We start from the raw sequence: 18,504 nt of genomic DNA, 5'->3' as shown, positions 1-18,504 counted from the left end.
CGCTTGGCTGCGTTTTCAATTTTGTGCATTGACAGTAAGCGCTAGGCTAGTAATATGCATAATGCTACCAATTAAATATTCTTAAAAAAACCGTAAGCAACACAAATCAATCCACAATGAATATCCGCTGCTGTCTCCGGCGTAGCAGTTTCGAAAAAATAAACAAAAAATAAAAAAAACACGTGCCCTACATAAATGACACAGGGTGCTAAAACAGGATAAGGCTCAAACATCCAACGTGCCAATAATATTTCCATGGTTCGCACTAGTAACTGCATCTGCCTTTGGAAGTTATGTTTAAGCCCACAATACACACCGGCACGTTAGAGATACCTAGATGCTTTGCTTATCAGTTATCGTGCATCATTTCTAGACTGCATTAGGAACCTGGTTATTAATGTTTATTGTATAAAATGACCGTATCGTGTATGACACACACATTGACTAAAACCATTTGTCCTGAGCGGGGTCACAGTGAACCAGAGCGTAAAGGGGGAGGGGACACACCCAGGACGGGATGCCAGTCCATCACAAGGCACCCCAAGTGGGACTCGAACCCCAGACCCACCAGAGAGCAGGCACAGGCCAAACCCGCCGTGCCACCGCTCCCCCCATTATTGTGTATCATTTTGTCAAAAATATTTTCTACATTTCTTTCTGAGGTGGAAATTGCTATCTAAATTAAAAGATCGGTAACTGTTAGTTTCACATTTCAGATGGAGGAACTGCTATGGGTCTACTACTAATACTACTACTACTACTACTACTACTACTAGTGCAACGGTCATCAGGATGGCTCAAAACATTATTGGAACACAGCTACCAGCAGTCAAGGACATTTATCTGTCCAGATGTCAGAGCAGAGCCTCCAAAATGGTCAGGGACTCCACTCACCCTACACACCACCTCTTCAGACTGCTCCCCTCTGCAAGGCAATACAGGACAATTCACTCACACACCACAAAAATGAAAAACAGCATCTTCCCCAGAGCTGTGAAACAGCTGAACACTGCCTGATTTTAATTGTATTATATTGTATTATCTATTTATCTATTTATTATTGTCTGTTTAAACTTTAATTTTCAATTTTTTACGTGTTTGTGTTTTATATTGTTGTCTAAAGAACTCAGGGAGTACCACTATAATTTCTTTCTATTGCACAGCATGACCATAACGTCTTCAATTCAGTTCAGTTCAGTTCAATTTAATATGCAATTTCTGAGGTGGAAACTGTGGTCATATGAAATTTAAAGTCTTAAAATGGCTTTCAAAAACCTGATCCAGACTGAAGTGGCCTTGCTGTCTAGTGCAACTCTTTGGAGGTGGTCATTTATTGAAACCTCCCAAGTATTCAGCCAGATAGTTATGTAGGCCAAAAAGCATGTCAAGGATCTGAACGGTGCCAAAATATCTCTCTTTCTAAAAATGGGGTGTATTAGTAACCTGTACAAGAAAAGTAAAGGATAAAACCGTAGATGCTTGCACTGCAACCCGTCAAGTCTCCTAGCTGCTCACTTTGCAGGAGTGATACTTAATCTTACCTGGCAATATATGCTCTGTTTGCAATGCTCTAAATGATAAGAATTCCCTTTTACAAACAAATAATTTCTTTCTTTACATCCATTTCTCCGGCTACTTACCCTAGTTATGAGAAGGGCATTATGAGCAATAATGTAACTAAAAACCATGCTCTTTCATGAGGAATACACACAGTGCCAAGGTGATCATAGGAGCCAGTTCCTCTTGCCTCATTTATGGAGTCTCCATCCACATGACTGTGGCCAAACCTTATTAAGTGACAAATTCATCTTGTGTGTTCGCTTTATGCATGTAATTTCTCAAAATTTCAGTGGCATATTGTTCTCATGGTTTTGCTAATGTTTGCAGTGACAGGGATATTTTTCGGTGAAACATTTTACAAACTCATTTGCAGCCAGTAGAATAAATGTTCGGTTTTTTCCCAAGAAGTGTTACTAGCATGATTGGGAGAATTTGGAAAGTGGAGATGAGGGAAGGTGGTGGTAGTTTTGTTCTCTACAAAGCAGCGGTTTTCATTTTCACTTAAAAATTCCATCAGCACTCTTATTGTGGACACTTTTAATGACTTTGGGAGGTATTCTGAAGAATTTTTTTGAGTCTCTGCTAATTTATTGTATGGTAGTGCCAACATGCTTAAACAATTCAGGGGAATTCTGGTCTTACTGTACATTTGTCACAATTTGTCCCCCTCTGTTTCTCTACAGTTCCACAGAAAATTATTGCTAATATTTTGTCCCCAATATCTGACAAGCTGTTGTGTCTCTGGCATGTGGGTGGAACTGTTTTCCCTATGGGATGCAAAGGCAAAGAAGGTGGTTGACATTCATATAACTCTTCACCTGCTGTAGTAATTGAAAGCATCTATCTTTTTCTCTCTTTATCTTTTGAAACTCACTTTTGAAGTAATGTGAGAACATGGTGCCGGTGCATGGCGACGTGTTGATTGCTGATCCTCGCAGACCTATTAGTTTAGTGTATATTATTTTGTTTGTGTCACTCACTGTCCTTCCAGCCAGTTTATTCTCTTATTACTTATGACCGCCAAACACTTCTGCAAATACGTGAAACAGTGCGACTGGACGCAGTTCTTAGCGTTAGAAAGCTGAACTCGCTACCTTCGCTGTGCCGCGAACAACATGGCCGCAGCCCACCTGGGACCACTGTTAGCATTATTCGTTGTCATTGTCATTGCTATTGTTTTGTTTTGTGGAGTATTTCTGTTGTTTTTGTTCATAATCTGTGGAGAAGCATTCAAGAAGAATTTCATGATACTTGTACACGGTACTTGTACCTATGACAATAAACTTGAAACTTGAAATAAATTTTATGCAATAAAATAACTCATCTAGGATAAGCTGCTGCCTCTTTCAAGAAGCCCTGAACTTTTTCTCTGGTACTGGACCAACACTGGCAACATTCTAAAGTTCTTCTAAAAGTTCATCAGCAGACAGCCCTTGTGGGCTTTTCCTAATATCCATTACAAGGCTTTTCAGCTTCCTAGCTGACTGTATATTTGTTTCTATTCCTAATACTGGAAACACTGTGTATGTGGGCTGGTAAGCTCTGCTCTACACTATACATTTACTCCCAAGAACAATCCAGGAAAAAAAACTACTACTAATAATAATAATTCACTTTTGGCTGTACAGTGTTCTGTTATAAGACTTATTTTTCCAACCCATATTTAGATTGTATAGCGGAAATGAGCTCTGTAAGACTTATGCAAGCAAGCAAGGGCAAACAACAAATCTTGTGCACAAAATTTGTATTATTTCATGCAAAAGCATCAGCTGGGCGGTGAAGCTCAGTCCATTATTTCAATGATTCACAGTCGTCTCTGACCAATCTGTTTCATTTTTTAAAAGTTAATTTTTCTGTGCTCTGCCAGTGTAATTTCTGTCACTAGCTACATACACCACTGCATACCGTTCTGTCACCACATGTATGCTTTCATCATTACTTCTTGAGGGTATATCAGTCGCCTTGCGCTATCTATCTATCTATCTATCTATCTATCTATCTATCTATCTATCTATCTATCGCGAAGCAGTACTTGCGTATTACTGCTTTCTCTTAGCGTGCTAACGGTCAAACTCTAGTTGTCCGACAGGGGGCGCTGTCCTGCGAGGCTCACACGTTTGCGCCGGCGTGCCTTCTTGACGCAGACGCGTCTGAGGCAGCATTGTGTGGGATCAGCTGTGCGCGCAGCCGAAACCCCACCCAATGAGGAAGGGCACGCCATAGGGACAACGGCGGTGGCGGCTGGCGAGCGCGCAGCGACAAACACAGTCGTAAAGAACGAAGGCGGCATTTCGAGCCCGCGTCGGCTAGTTTCGCACGGCTTTTGGTTTTGTCAGTGTGCGCGATCTCGGCAGGCGGCGTCTGCGCTCCCGGTTCCACCATGATCGCCCTGTTCAACAAACTGCTCGACTGGTTCAAGGCACTCTTCTGGAAGGAGGAGATGGAGCTCACGCTGGTGGGCCTGCAGTACTCGGGCAAGACCACGTTCGTGAATGTGATCGCGGTAAAGTGGGGCTCGTTTGTGTCCTTTATTCATTTTGCAGTCGAGATGATGTGTGTGTGTGGGTTTTTTTGGTCCTGTTTCTGTCTAGTAGTGGTGTCTTCTGTTAATCTCGCCAAATTATGCGCAAGCTCGCGGCTCGCGCAGCCGCCTGGCTCCTAGGCTAAAGCCTAAAATCATAAATCGCGGCGATGTGAGGTAGCTATGGAATGATCGGTGTGTTCACGGCGAATTTGTGGCCCACGGCCGCTCGATGATCCGTGTCCCTCGGAGCGGTGTCACGTGCCCTGGTCACAGCAGCCATGACGACACCCCACCACGCGCCGCCGCTCGACCCCCATGGCATGCAGCATTATCTGCGTGGTCGACGTGAAAGACACGTCGAAATCGACACGCCCGTGTGGGACTTATTATTCATATTAGTCGCCGGGATGCATACATTTAATCATTAATGGGCCCTTTGTTGCCGTGATAGAAATTAGTCGACGTTCTAGCGGTACAAATGACATAAGGGACAGAGAGTGCCAATAACTAATGTGAGACGATCATGATGTGGTGTTTTGTAATGATGGACGAGTGGCGTTTCTCGCCATGGAAGTGTCCTCACACTGATGTGAATTTTCTGAGGTAAAAACTTCTTCTGGCCATCTGCCCTTTGTCCTCAGACTGCTCTGTCCTACATGTTTTACCTATTTTTTTTTAAAAAAAGAGTGCAGAACATGATTATCAGCCCCAATTTGTCTTCCTAAGGACAGGGTCGAGAACTGCTTCAGCCAGTTTATGTATTCCTTTTTTTTTTTTTTCCCCCCCTTACAAAACACCATTATCATCAGTACACAGTAGCATTTTGTTTGGTCACACTGTCACTCTACTCCCACAGCAGGTATTTATTCGCTGTCTATTCTGTCTTTCTCCTTGTAAAGCACACAAACACCAGCGTGCTGCTGTTGCTGTCACACACCCATCTCGTGTACAAATCATGTCCTACTCCTGTCTCGCTGACAGTCATGCGTTAAGCGTTCTTCACTGAAATTCAATACCATTATTATTATTATCATCATTATTATTATTAATGCCTTTAGGTGATGCTGTTCTCCAGAGCGACTTGGTGTTAAGTTTCTTGTTATTTTCCCATTTATACCGGAGGGTAATTTAGGCTGGAACCGTGTGGTGTCATTTACCTTGCTCCAGGGTACTGCCGCAGCGGTTGGGTACAAATATTTGTTAGTAATGCTACGCAACACCTCTGACAGCACAGAGTCTGTGTGCTTTGCAAAGTGGAAGATGTAGGCAGTGATCTTGTGAACTTTATTTCTTTAGGACTTAAACCTCCGTGAGCTAAACTATGCAGGTGTCTCCACGAAGGGTGTAGCTACTCTGCCTTCCGGCCTCTTCTACGATAGACGCCAGATCTCTGTGACCCTGTGCTGGACGAGCGCTCGCTGATAATGAGTGAAAATATAACATTAAAAGGCAAGGTAGAAATGAAGATTTTGTGATACTGCATTATAAAATATGTTGGTGTTACTGTCTTGCATACAAAAAAGGCTTATTGATATATTTATTGGTAATCTGATTCCCTCCCAAGTGGAAATCTGCCTAATGGTGTGATTTAATGGAACAAGTTAGCCCCATTATGTGAAGAATGGCTGTAGTCTATAGTTGTATTAAATTTAGTAAATAATACTATCTTAGTATAGAAATCTAACATTGCAACTTTCCATGTACTAAGGTATTGGGTTAAGTAATGGTTACTAATAATTAATGTAATAATAATGGATTTAAGCTGTTGAAACTTTTAAGGCAATGTTATGATTCCTATATCTTAATGGATGGTTTTCATTGGATTCAGATTAGCAATAACCTGAAATGAGGAACTGGGATGAGTCCAGTAGGCTGATGTATGACTTGATGAAATCAGATCTCTTGAGCTCCTGTCTTTCACCTACTCATGTTGCACTGATAAAAGTCTTACAGCATGCGGAGAGATGATGTGAACAAGCAGAACACATTTTGTTGCTTTCCTTCAAAGTTCTGAGTGAAAACTGAAACAGTGTCACACAGCATGTGAAGATACTGGACTTGCAGCTGACACGTACAAATCTCCGGAGCAGTTTTGTGGTACTTAAGTGATCTGCTTTCTTTTTTGAGGCAAACTCCAACTGTACAGATGGAAATGCCTCACGTCCCAGAGTCCTTCTCAATAAATGATCTACTAAGCAAATAAAATATTTTTTTAAAAAGCAGTGACTAAATTAAACTGTAATGTGAGTTACTCCATTCTAAAACCATGTGCTTGTAGCTGAAATTAAGTGGTTTATGACAGACAAAGACAAAATATAAATGTCTGCTTTTTCCAGGGTCTTGGCAAGGCCTTGAGGTCAGTTGAGCACACTGGAGTTCTGGTAATTCACCATGGTTATATCAGTTTATGTCTGGTGCTTCAGTGGTCAGCAGACCTGACAGCATATTGCAGGGTATCTTGAATTAGGACTGAATGTCCCGATCCACATAAATACCTGTCTTTGCACAAATTTTGACACCAGGTTCTTCTGGGAGTTTCCGTGGTATGGCTCACAGAACAGCGTGTGTTGTAAAAGCTTGGCAAAGTGGACATATACTGGTGTATAGTTGGACTGAGAAATTCATGCAAGACATGATTAAGTGGTGGAACTTCAGATTGTTTTGTTCCAGCTTCCTTGGCCAATCCCAATAGGATTAGCTGTGGACTCGGATGTAATTCTTACACACCCCTTCGGTGCTGTAGCCAACCAGGAAGAACAATAAATGAGGAAGAATGCTGCCAGAATCAGTCTAAAACATGTCACCGAACTACTCCATCAGCTGGAAGACTTAAAGCATGAGGTCATCTTCAAAAGCATGCATGAAAAATCTGCTTAGTTTATCGTGACTCATGTTGTTAAGGTGTGGTCTTTGCCAGATGCAAATGTTATGTTCAGTGTTGCGTGTTGGGTCCAGGGCTCCCGAATGAGGTTTTGTGAGCTCAGCCATTTGTCATATGATACACTGGGACTTTGACATGAGACCTCCTGGATTGCCTGGAAGGGGGTACACAAGTCACAAAGCTTTAAGGGAATTGTTTACATGACATAGTCTGCATGTGAAATAGCGGTTCTACTGGAATTGTTGCTCACTGGATTTGGTTGATAGTGTGTTTGGTGGCGGTGCTGTGATTGTGTTGCCTTCCTAGCAGGAGGCCGATTGATGTAGTTTGGAAGATGCTGCTGTGTGTGGGTGAGGTCGCTGGCCAGCCTTTCTGGTGTCTTGGGACCCTGCTGAATAATTAATGGGACGGAGTGAGCAGGTGGCCGTGTGTCCCAATGAACATCCTTCTGCGGCCTTTGTAGAAGGTCGTCCGTACATTTTCTCTCTCTACAGACAGGACAGAAATTCAGGACTAGCAAACCGCACTGCAAGGTGTTTTCCTTTAGTGGCGAGCAGAACACACCTGAATACAATTCCTCCATTGGATCATTATGGTTTCTCTGGTTTCAGCCACTTTAATTTTTAAATTTAAGTAATCTGTTGAATGTTGAGTTCAGTTCTTGTTTGTAGCGTTAGAAACTCAGCAAGGGCTTTTACTGTGTTGCTTATGAAGAGAGAGACTTATTTCCTGTAGAAAAGTACATTTATAGAAAATTGCTCCTTATATTAAAATCTGCTCTAAACTTCACCTTACAAATTATATACACTGAGTTGTGTTATGAACCTTCAAGTTAATGATTTTCAAAGATACAAACTTTTTCTTTATTTATTTTTAATTGTACTTTCTTCCTTTCTATTCAGAAATTGGTGTGTTGCAGAGTGAATGCCACACGTGTTTCCATGTCCAGTCGGTAGGTGACAGTAGAATGCACCCATACAGGGCAGGAAAGTAAGACTGGATTAATTCACCTTTCTTCACTGTTTTTATGACATTTAAATGTAGTGTTGGAGAGTCAGTAATCAATTACAGCATGACAAATGATGCACATTTTTACGGCTTTAATGTGTCAACAGTTGGTATTAGGAATTTCTGGAGGGAACACACTTCCATTTTCAGTTAAATTTGAAAAATTCATTAAAAAATATATTATAGCTATGATCTGAGACTTTTACGGAACCCACCCAGAAAATAAACTGAGGTATGTTTGTATTATTTACTTTAATTGATTGTGACTTAAGGATTGAATTTACAAACGAATTGAGGTTTGAACAGACTTCCAGTTGTATTTGTCAAGGACCTAGAATAAATAATTGTTGGTAAATGCGTATGCTGCCTATGTTATCAGTTACATATTTTTATTATTTTGGTTGTAATTGTTATACTGTTTAATTGGTGCAGTATGGTGTATTTATATTAGCATAGTTTTGACTTTATTTTTTTTGTAACTGATGATATGGTGACAAACTTTCACTTTCCTAGGAAATGGCCACATACGATAAAGTTGCTTGTCAGGCATGTTAGTTGAGTAGCGCCACGTGGTTCATGTAGCTTTTTCAGCACAAAAGTGTGAACGAGTCAGATGTGTTGCCTAAAATGTCATCTCAGCATTTTACTGCTCTCTGGGTTGAGGAACTTATGTAAAGTGTTACTGTAAGTTCTGACGGGGATGCCTGGAAAGTTGCCTTATTTTCTGCTCGGCAGTGAAGATTTGACTTTTGGCTTCTGATTATATTATAGAAGTACATTTCATCCTCGCATGAGCAGATTGAGGGGGTTGTGTGGTCATGTGACTGGTTATTCCAACGTATCATATGCGTGATTAAAAAATTTTGGCCTTTCTTTAAAAATGTTTTTTAAAGATATAAACTTTTATGTATCCGTATACACATACGTATATGGACATAACCATGATTTCTGATCATCTGCTGTCTGGTCATGCATAGATGAACTGAAATGTAAAATTAATTTATTTGAATCAAGTCATCTTTTTCATGACTGTTGCCACTAAAAGCACATTGCCAGCACAAGAGAGCTAAAATGTTAAAGGTTTATAGAGTAATAATCTATCTTTTTTCTTTCTGTGTACAGAAAAAATGGTATGATATAGTACAAAGTTGATATTTAATTTGAGGGGAAAACAGCAAACAGTTGTAAGTCTTTTTTTTTTTTAGTTGTCTTAAGTTCAAAATTATTTTCAAAAGCTGTTCTTGTTGGAGCATATATACTGTATAATTTGAAGAACTGCAAATGACAAACTATTAAATGCATTTCTAGAGATTTGTGTTTGGGGAACCATAGACAAAACAGCACAGCTTTAAAATTTATTTTCAATAACCAGAGATTTTCTAAAATATGTATTATTGTAAAGGAATTCACTAGGAAAGTCAGGCAGTGTGTGTTTGTGTGTCTTTGGTTGATTTCCTTGGTATGAAATGTAGGTATGGAGTGCAAATAGACCTTTTTATGGTTAAATTATCACGTGTTGAACACACATATTACAGGCTGAATAATTGTATGACAGCATCTGGTTGTGTTTGGCTTACGATGACTATTTCCCACAGTCTAGCCTTAAAGCCATGGTCACATCAGCCATAATGGGAGAATCTGGTTTTGTCGGTCAGCATCCATCACAGGTGCCGGAAATGATTATCTACGTATTACTGGGGTAATTACCCACATACGAGTAATAACGATCCAATCGTAGAACTTTGGGCTGCATGTTGATATACTAATTCCTCCAGTGCTTGAACGAAGGCGGCGCTATGCAATGGTTTAAGTGGTCCATCAGGTAGCCTAGTGGTTACTTGGGACCCAGTTCTGGATACCATGTCCTGCTATAGTACTCCTGATCAAGGTACTGTACTTTACTACCCTAAACTGATGCGGTAAAGAAAATTACCAAGTTGTATAAATGGGTAAATAATTGTATTTAACTCAACAATGCAAGTTGCTTTGGAAAAAAGTGTCTGCTAAAGGCATAAATCTAAGTTTAACTTAAACCTCAGCTAAATGAATAAATCTTTCTCCAAGGATAATTACAGCATTTAGGTTCTGTGGCTGTTCTCAGGAGTCTGAAACATCAAGAGGGAAGTGTTTGTTATGCAGTTGGACAAAATACGATGAAAGACAAATATATAGGTCGAATTAGGGAAAATTAAAAAGCAGATTAAACAACAAGCGTATGTTATGTTTCAATGTGCAGCGTGATGCTTGTACTGTCTTTGAGCGAGATGCATCACGTTGGATTTTCTCTCCAGCTTGCGGACAAAGGCCCCATTGTTTAGCTGCTGGGTTTTCTGTACAAGTTAAAGGGCTTTGGAGGAGTTTTTACATAGAGCTGCATGGGATTTTTATAGTCACCTTGTTGGCATCTTGTGTGTGTGTGTGTGTGTGTGTGTGTGTGTGTGTGTGTGTGTGTGTGTGTGTGTGTAGGGATGTTGCAATTGAAATCCTTGAAGTGGGACTGCATTGGCTGAACTCCAGAGAGGGATACTTGGCTGGAGCCAGCCGCCTGTAAGTCTCTTCTTGTGACAAATGCACGTGTTGGTCACGTGTTGCTCACATGTTGGCAGAGACCTGGCTTGTGACCACACGCCTGGGGACAAATTCCGCGTTAATGTGATGCGTTGTGTCATTTATCAGGTTTTGTTTGGCTCCCAACAGATTTTGCTTCATCTGACATTCTTCCGCTCATGTAATTCTGCTTAGGTTTTGAGAAAAGCAGTAAAGCATCCATTAATGGTGCAGTAAAGGGCTTTGCTGAATGAAACAAAGCCTTCAAATAGGGGTGTGGAGGTGGCTAATGATCACAGCTGGAACTTATCTTTGAAATGTCTACAGAGGGTGCATCTACTTGGAATAAACCATGATATATTAATCTACCTAAACTGTTCCAGCTTTCCCCACTATACCTGGACATTGAGATTTCCAACGTATACTCGCTTAGATCAGTCGTGTCCTGATGGCTCTTGATAGTATATATCATACACCTAAGTCGTATGAGCTGTTTCCATAGCCCTGTTTTAGCAAGAGGTCTGTAAATGTCAACAAGGTCGTCACCAGTTTAACACACAAACTCGACTACTTAATACACACGTGCATGTTTTATTGCAATGGTGTGAGTGAACAGAGACAGAGAATGTGCCATTTCAAGGTGTTCTAGGTGGAGTTTGATCATTGTATAGGTGTTGTGACTTGTGCCTTGTGCTATTAAATATCTTCAAAGGTCAGTTATTTCCATGCTGAGGCTGTATTTCTTTTTGGTCTTCTCTTGCAGTCTGGCCAATTCAGTGAAGATATGATCCCCACTGTGGGCTTTAATATGAGGAAGATCACAAAGGGAAATGTCACCATCAAGGTAAGGTATCTCACAGGGGCCATGAGTGGCTCTTTTCTTCACAGTATTGTTCTTTGTTGACTGGGTAACATCACTGCTGTTACTGCTCCAAAGAATTAATCGTTACTGATGCCTACAGACTTCTGGAGATCCCTGCCTGTGACATAACGCAGTTGTGGACAGGTGTCTGTTCACACGTGTGTTGATGCATGCGTCTGTGTGTACTGTTGCTGTGCATATATGCATTGACATTTAGCAGTGACTATGCACTTCAACTGCTCTGTCCAGCTGTGGGACATCGGTGGCCAGCCTCGATTTCGGAGCATGTGGGAGCGATACTGCAGAGGAGTCAGCGCCATTGTGTGAGTACCTGTTCTTTATTCCTCATTTAACAGACTTAATTTGTTCCACAAAATCACCTATCTTGACAAATTCTCATATTGCTGTGGTTAAAACTTATTCAAATTAAGTGCTGAGTTGTGTAGGAGAGGAAATACATTTTGGACTGTCAGTGTCACCTTCAAAGTTGGCACTGAAACTATTTTGTTTGTGAGTTAATGTTGCCACAGTCAGTGTTTTGATTGGTTGAGATTGTCCGTGTGACTAAAGATAGGAAGTGTGTGCAGTAGTTGGTTTTTGTTATGAAAGAAGCATAGCGTCTGAGTGTTTTGCAGGATGAAACACAGTGGGCGGTGAATGAAATTCCTGCTGTAGGTGTAAATAACCTGTAATTTAGTTTACTGGGTCCAATAATATGAGGGAAGGGTGTGCAGTACTTAAACTTTAGCTTAGGCTACCTGAAAGAACTACACTATGTATGATGGATGACAGTATTCCATTATGTTGTTCAACCTTTGATTAGCCTGCTGAAATGGTGTCTCCCCCTTTTCCAGGTACATGGTGGATGCAGCAGACCCAGAGAAAATTGAAGCCTCTAAAAATGAGCTGCATAACTTGTTAGACAAACCCCAGCTCCAGGGCATTCCTGTGAGTTCCCGCATTACACCTTCTTTGAGCTTCTACCAGTTTTCTACAGGAGCCGCTGTTTCTTCCACTGTTCGGCTTAGACAGCCCAAAGAAGGGTGAACAGCTGAGATGTTCAGTTCATTCTCCTTTGTAGTATATCTTTCATTTAGGAAGCAGTGTGATGGCAAAATTACTTTTAATGATGTGCTCAGTACAGTGTTGTGGGCTCTTTTGTAAAACCATTTTAGTATTAATGCTAAGTTTACATTTATTTAGCTGATGCTTTTCTACAGTGTTATCCTGCTTACAATTAACTCATTCATAAAGCTGTGCAGTTTTTAGTGGAGCAGTTCAGGGTAAGCATCTTGCTCAAGGGTACTGCAGCATCAGCAGGATTCAGATCTGGTTCCTTGGAGGTCAAAGGTGGTTGTGCTAACCACTAACCCACCTGCAGGCCCAGTATCATTTCCCTTATGTATTCCCAACTATTATTGTAATTACATGGACAACGATAGTCCCCAAGACTTTCCAAGCAGATTTTATAAACTAGGTGAAGCTGCCTGTATTCCCTGCCATTAATAGTAAATGTTCTGGAAATAATTACATAATCGTATTGTCCTAACTCTGTACTCCATTTTTCACTACTCAGGTGTTGGTTCTGGGGAATAAGCGGGACATTCCAGGAGCTTTGGATGAGAAGGAGCTTATTGAGCGAATGTGAGTGTGCCTTGAGCTCAACTAGGAGAATACCTAAACCTTTGTTTGCTGCTTTACGTGTACATTTATTTATTTATTTAGCTGATGCTTTTCTCTGGAGTAACTTAATATTTTAAGGTAAATACAGTACATTTATGCAGCTGCATAGTTTTTACTAGAGCAATTCCAGGTAAGTAGTCTAGGATATTACAACGGGAAATGGGATTTGACTCTGGGTCCTTTGGGTAGCAGATGAGGGCTCTGTTGATTATGCAACCTGCTGCCCCAGAATTCCTTACGAGTGTTGTCTTGACTGAGCCAAAATCTTCTGACCTGTGTCTTGTCAGAACTGTCTACATACGTCTCTAATCTGTATGTAAATGACTTGCAGAAGAAGGATGTTTATTGATCCATATTTTTAATGTTGAAAGTGAACTGTGCAAAAGATGTGCGCTCCAGCTATGTCTCACTGACTGGACCTGATGCAGTGCTGTTTCTTCCATAGGAATCTGTCTGCCATCCAGGACAGAGAGATCTGCTGCTATTCCATCTCCTGTAAGGAAAAGGATAACATCGGTAAGTCTCACCCTCTGTATGCATAAGATTGAAGTTTAGTTGTGTTGACGCTCTTTTTTTTTTTTTTTTTTTTTTTTTTTTTTCTTCCCCCCCCTCCTCCCCCCTTCCTGAGTGCCCATAAAGTTTACTAAGAGTGTGTGTAGACACCCCCCCATGTCAGCTGACTACTGTGAGTTTGGGTGCACAGTTCCTCTGTGCATGACAGGACATTTTTCAAAATATTTCAAGTGTTTTTTTTCTTGCGTTTATGAAAAATGCCAAAAAAGGGGGGGGGGGAAAAATTGTGCAAAAATACAATAATTGGATTGCAAGCTGACTTTAGGTCCTAATTATTTTTGTAAGTTGAGGTACAAGTGTATTGCCATTTAGCCACCGTTCGATAAAAACGGTAGCAGTCGTAGGACCTCATAGGAGGAAGCATTTAACCCAGATTTGCTGTAGAGTAAAGTGTGGTTGCCGACAATTGTTTTGTCCGAACCCTGAGGTTAACCAGGCTATATCTGTATATTAAAGAAAATACTGTATCAAGTATATCGTTCTTATGTATTGAAATAATTACCTGATTAATTAAAACAATTGTAATAGCTTTGTTGAAAGTATTATAAATTGCAATCACTTTGATCATTTTGCACAGTTAGGAAATTTATTTTAAGGTTTAGAGCCGTGTTTGAATGGAATTTGTACTTTTTCTGGCTCCGAGGTGAACTCTTGACTTACTGATCCATTTGTTTATTATTTTGGTTGCTGACAGACATCACACTACAATGGCTGATCCAGCATTCCCGAACCAGGCGAAGCTGAGGCTTGACATCCAAACCCCTGAGAAACCCATCTTGGGACCCCCTGTTCCCCTCTCATGATCCCTCCATCTCTGTCCAGGATAACTCAGTCTTTCTTTCAAGATCTACACTTCTGTCAAGGTCCTACATCTGACTCTGTTCTTTTAAGAGGGGGTGAATAACATTATTGCACTTAACATATTTTTTTAAAATCGCTGTCTAAATTTCTTTGGTATTAACATAATTTCCGGTGGGTAAATTGACATTTGCTGTTTGTGTAGCTGTTTGCTCTTGCCATTGGTATCATGTTTGTTATGAATAGACTTGATGGAAACAAAGGAGAAATTCAACAGTAAAGCTCTGTTAAATGATAAACAGTCTCTCTTGCAGCTAACATTACAGCGTTGCCTTGAGAGGTCATTAACATCAGTTTTTTTTCTTTTTTTTTTATTTTTGGTGACAAGGTGAAACATTAGACACTAAAAAGTGGTACTGTGGTGTTTTTTAAATTAAATCAGATTGAGCTGTGGTGGCGTTGAAACAAGAACACATGACCATCAGCTCAGTCTCCTGGTCCGATTGCTTGTGCTGATCTCTGCTTCTGGTGAGCATCCATTGCTGGGTGCTTTTGGCTTGGAGTTGGATGTCACACTCATTAGATGAGAGTCATGCTCATGGTAGTATTTCAAAACTGTTGTACATGCAAGATTCTTATTTCAGACCTCGGGTTCTTGTTTGAGACCCGTGAGCCAGTTGAAAAGTGCATTTGTAAGTTCTGCCATTGACACTACATGTCTTTTATAACCCAGTGCAATAGTGCTTTAATTCAGTTCCATGTCAGAATGGAAACAAATGCTTGCAGTGGCTGCTTGCATCTTGTACTGGGGTGCTGATATTTGTTACACATACAGTATAGGCTGTCAGACCCTGCAAAAACTAAAGCATTATGAACGAATGGCAGTGGTAGTATCATCTTTTGTCTATGCAACAGGTCCTTGGGCTTTTGTTGTGTTTTTATTCCAAGCACAGATATGCTGTTTCAGTTTTTTAAAAATTGACTGTTTAAACAGTAGTAGTACAGCATTACTAAGCCCTGCAGATATAATCATTCACCCTGACAACTACTGTAATCTTTAATTGACTCCAGCATTTTATACGAAAACAATTCCTAATTGCATTGACATTTAGCTAAGATTTGGATCTATTCTCTTACAAACTGCTGTTAAAATCACAGTTCATTTGTCTTGAAGAAAGATTCTGCAGTTGCAGTCAGTGGACATGGAGAAATGCATGATTACAATAAAAAAAATGGAGCTCATTTTACAATAAGCAGAAGTCATCAGTGTAAGGTCTGTAATTTTTGTGTATTTAGTGATTCCTTTAAAGTAATATAACTTAAGCATAGCTCTCACCACACATAAGGTGGCATTTGCAGCTTTTGAAGACTTAGTATTTGGAGACAGATGAAGGTTACAGTGGAGGGTACAGTTTTATGGTTGATAACATTAGGCCTAGGGCAAACGGGTAACCTGTGAAATGACCTGAACCGCAAACTGGTGTTCCAAATTAGCTGTAAAATGATTTAGTTGCACAGAACCTATAGTGTTATCATGTGGGTGAACAATTTAATAATATGTATTGGCAATTTGACTACATTATTCCTGGCATGGTTTATATTTGTATGTATGTGTGTGGGTGTGTTTACAGTCTGTGGAGGCATAGTATGTTGTTCTCAGTCATATCCTTTTTAAGAAGAACAAATACTGTAGATGCAGAATTCCACATTCAACTTAACATTGTTCTCCTTCAGACCATTGTGCTTTAATGCTGGGAGTCCCATTTATCCTTTTGGCAGGTGACCAAGGAAGATCTGTTGGTCTAAATATCCTGCTGCAGAACTGCAACGTATGCTTTCTAGTGTTGGAGAAACTTTTGTACACATCTGTTGTAAGCAGCACAGCTGAAATTCAGTTTTCTAACATAAGTTCAACCAATTGTTGCGTATGATGTGGGATCCATGTGTTGACAGTTGTCCTCTCTGAACCAGATGTGAAGATCTTGATGACCTGGAAGTGTCCCTCTACCCAGTGTATTGACTAATATCCAGCACCAACTTTGCTGAGTTCAGTCCATGTATTTTTAAATACTGAACATGTGTAAATACCAGTTATTAAAACTAATATAATGGTATACTATAATATCTAAATTAAAGTCATGATGTAAGTTCTCTTAAGATGCAAAGCTCACCTGGTAATTGATCTGTTCAGTCTTTCTACCAACACTTTGTCTGGGTGTTCCCACAATGCACCTCTTCAATTCTGTCAGGTGTGAGCTTCTGCTGCTGTTTGTCTTTAGGACAAACTAAATTTGCTGTTGCTTGGTATTTTATGTTTTGGGAACGCTCAGGACCGTGAAACCTGGAAAATAATCTGGCTTCTGTATTATAATTATGTTGCCTTTAAATTGTCATGTGCTTTTTTCATTTTTTTTTTTTTTTTTTTTTTTTGCACGATACCATTTTATTTAAAGCCTATATCAGATCAAGTGGCCATATTTAATTTTGATAGGTACAGAATAACAATATGTTGGTATTATAGTAAATATGTGTACATTTTAATCTTTTTGGTATTTTTTTTATAAATTCACAATTGTGTTTATGGGATCTTGTATATAGCAACGTAAAACCAAACGGACTGTGTTTGTTTCTCAGATTTGTTGTAATTACTGGCTCAGATGTTACTTTAGACTTGCGTCCTTTTCAGTGGGTCACATTTGGTGAATGTGTCATCCTTCAAAAATTACATGGTGAGGGGGAATAAGACTGTGTGTGGAGCTACTGAAGAGTGGGATTTGGCAGTATGTGCTGGGGTATAGTTATGTTGGAATTCATCTTTAGAGGAAACCAAGTGTGAGGGTAGTTTGCTTGACTGTCAGGGAACTGGAATACTAGTCAGTAGTCTGTATTTAGCATGTGTTTCCCCCTGGAGAAATAAATTCAAGTGAAACCCGGGGCCTGGCTTGTGCGTTTTCTCAGCTTTTTTTGGCTCCCCCCCCCCCCAGCATTTCATTCGTTCCTTAGTACATGTCGGGCAAAGACCGTCGCGGCTATGGCGAAGTCAGTTGCCATCCTTCTGTCGAAAGGCCACATTCCACCTGCAAAAGTGGCTGCAAGTGACAGCGTGCTCTCTTTGGGGATGGACACCCTGACGATTTCCATGTTGCGTATGGAAGACCTGTAGATGTAGTGCACTTGAGAACCTCAAACTGTTTGTTTTTCCTCATGTACTCTTTGTCATGGAGATTGTTGACCTTAAAAGGAAGTGTGTAATGCCCTTTTGTGCTCATAATAAGATGATCCTTCTTAAAATGTGCTTTTTTTTCTTTAGTATGTATAAAAATATTAACCACTGCTGTTCCCTTTATATTGTTTTGCTTAACAATTGAAACATAACTACAACGTGACTTATTGAGTGCACATAGACATATTTTGAAAAACATTGAGTATGTCTGTTAAAATTTGTTCCACTTTTTATAGTAACTGGAGTGCGGGCTCTGTTGTTCATTATTTTAAAGTAGCCAAGGCACCATAGACAAGAACTAACATCAAAAAACAAAAGGATAGCAAAGTTTTCTGAGACTGAATATCTTAATGCTTAAAAATAAAACTTTTTAAAAATGATAACCCTAGTCCAATATTACCAGAACACAGGGTTTATGTTGGTCAACTTTGACAGAATAAAAACAATGGAAATCAATTTATTTTAACGGTTTATATTATATTGTCCTGCCAGTGATAACTGTACTGTTGTTATTGATATCTTGAGATAATTTAAAAAGTAATAAACAATTTCCCAAAAATGTCCACTTTTTGTCTCAATGAGCCTACTGCAGTCTGAGTTTTTTTTTTTTTTTTTTTTTTCCCCCCCTCTCTCCCCCTTTTTAATTTTTTTACAGCCTTTAGTTCATTGGATTTCATCAGTTGTATGTGCTGGACATATTTTGGTATTCAGAAACAATTGTTTTTAGCACATACAATATATAATGGTTTCTCACAGGCTAGTAAACACTGTCACATGATATAATAGGGTTCTTATTTGCAAAAAGAAATACATCATTAGCCCCATCTTTTTTATAATGCTTTCAG

The 18,504-nt window shown here is 39.9% G+C and overlaps 1 protein-coding gene across 2 annotated transcripts; it reads left to right on the top strand.

Moving 5' to 3' along the window:
- The first annotated feature begins 3,738 nt into the window (after positions 1–3,738).
- Positions 3,739–18,233, top strand: arl8a (ADP-ribosylation factor-like 8A). Of its 2 annotated transcripts, XM_018751147.2 has the most exons (7): positions 3,739–4,063; positions 11,284–11,364; positions 11,632–11,705; positions 12,237–12,330; positions 12,959–13,026; positions 13,511–13,581; positions 14,333–18,233. In XM_018751147.2, the coding sequence occupies exons 1-7, from the start codon at positions 3,941–3,943 to the stop codon at positions 14,380–14,382; spliced, it is 561 nt and encodes a 186-aa protein (XP_018606663.1). In that variant the 5' UTR covers positions 3,739–3,940; the 3' UTR covers positions 14,383–18,233. The 2 variants fall into 2 exon arrangements, with proteins under 2 accessions (XP_018606663.1, XP_018606664.1); XM_018751148.1 differs by lacking the exons at positions 12,959–13,026; positions 14,333–18,233 and having other exon boundaries at positions 13,511–13,564.
- Positions 18,234–18,504: the final 271 nt, after the last annotated feature.

Source organism: Scleropages formosus, chromosome 16, assembly GCF_900964775.1.
Source record: "Scleropages formosus chromosome 16, fSclFor1.1, whole genome shotgun sequence".
NCBI classification, from domain to species: Eukaryota; Metazoa; Chordata; class Actinopteri; order Osteoglossiformes; family Osteoglossidae; genus Scleropages; species Scleropages formosus.
This window is presented reverse-complemented; position numbering and strand designations above follow the sequence as displayed.

Bases quoted from the DNA above. Each gene is read 5' to 3' on its own strand.
- arl8a (XM_018751147.2), top strand. From the start codon at position 3,941: ATGATCGCCCTGTTCAACAAACTGCTCGACTGGTTCAAGGCACTCTTC. The intron at 4,064-11,283 runs GTAAAGTGGGGC...CTTCTCTTGCAG, and splicing joins CGTTCGTGAATGTGATCGCG to TCTGGCCAATTCAGTGAAGA. The intron at 13,027-13,510 runs GTGAGTGTGCCT...TTTCTTCCATAG, and splicing joins AAGGAGCTTATTGAGCGAAT to GAATCTGTCTGCCATCCAGG.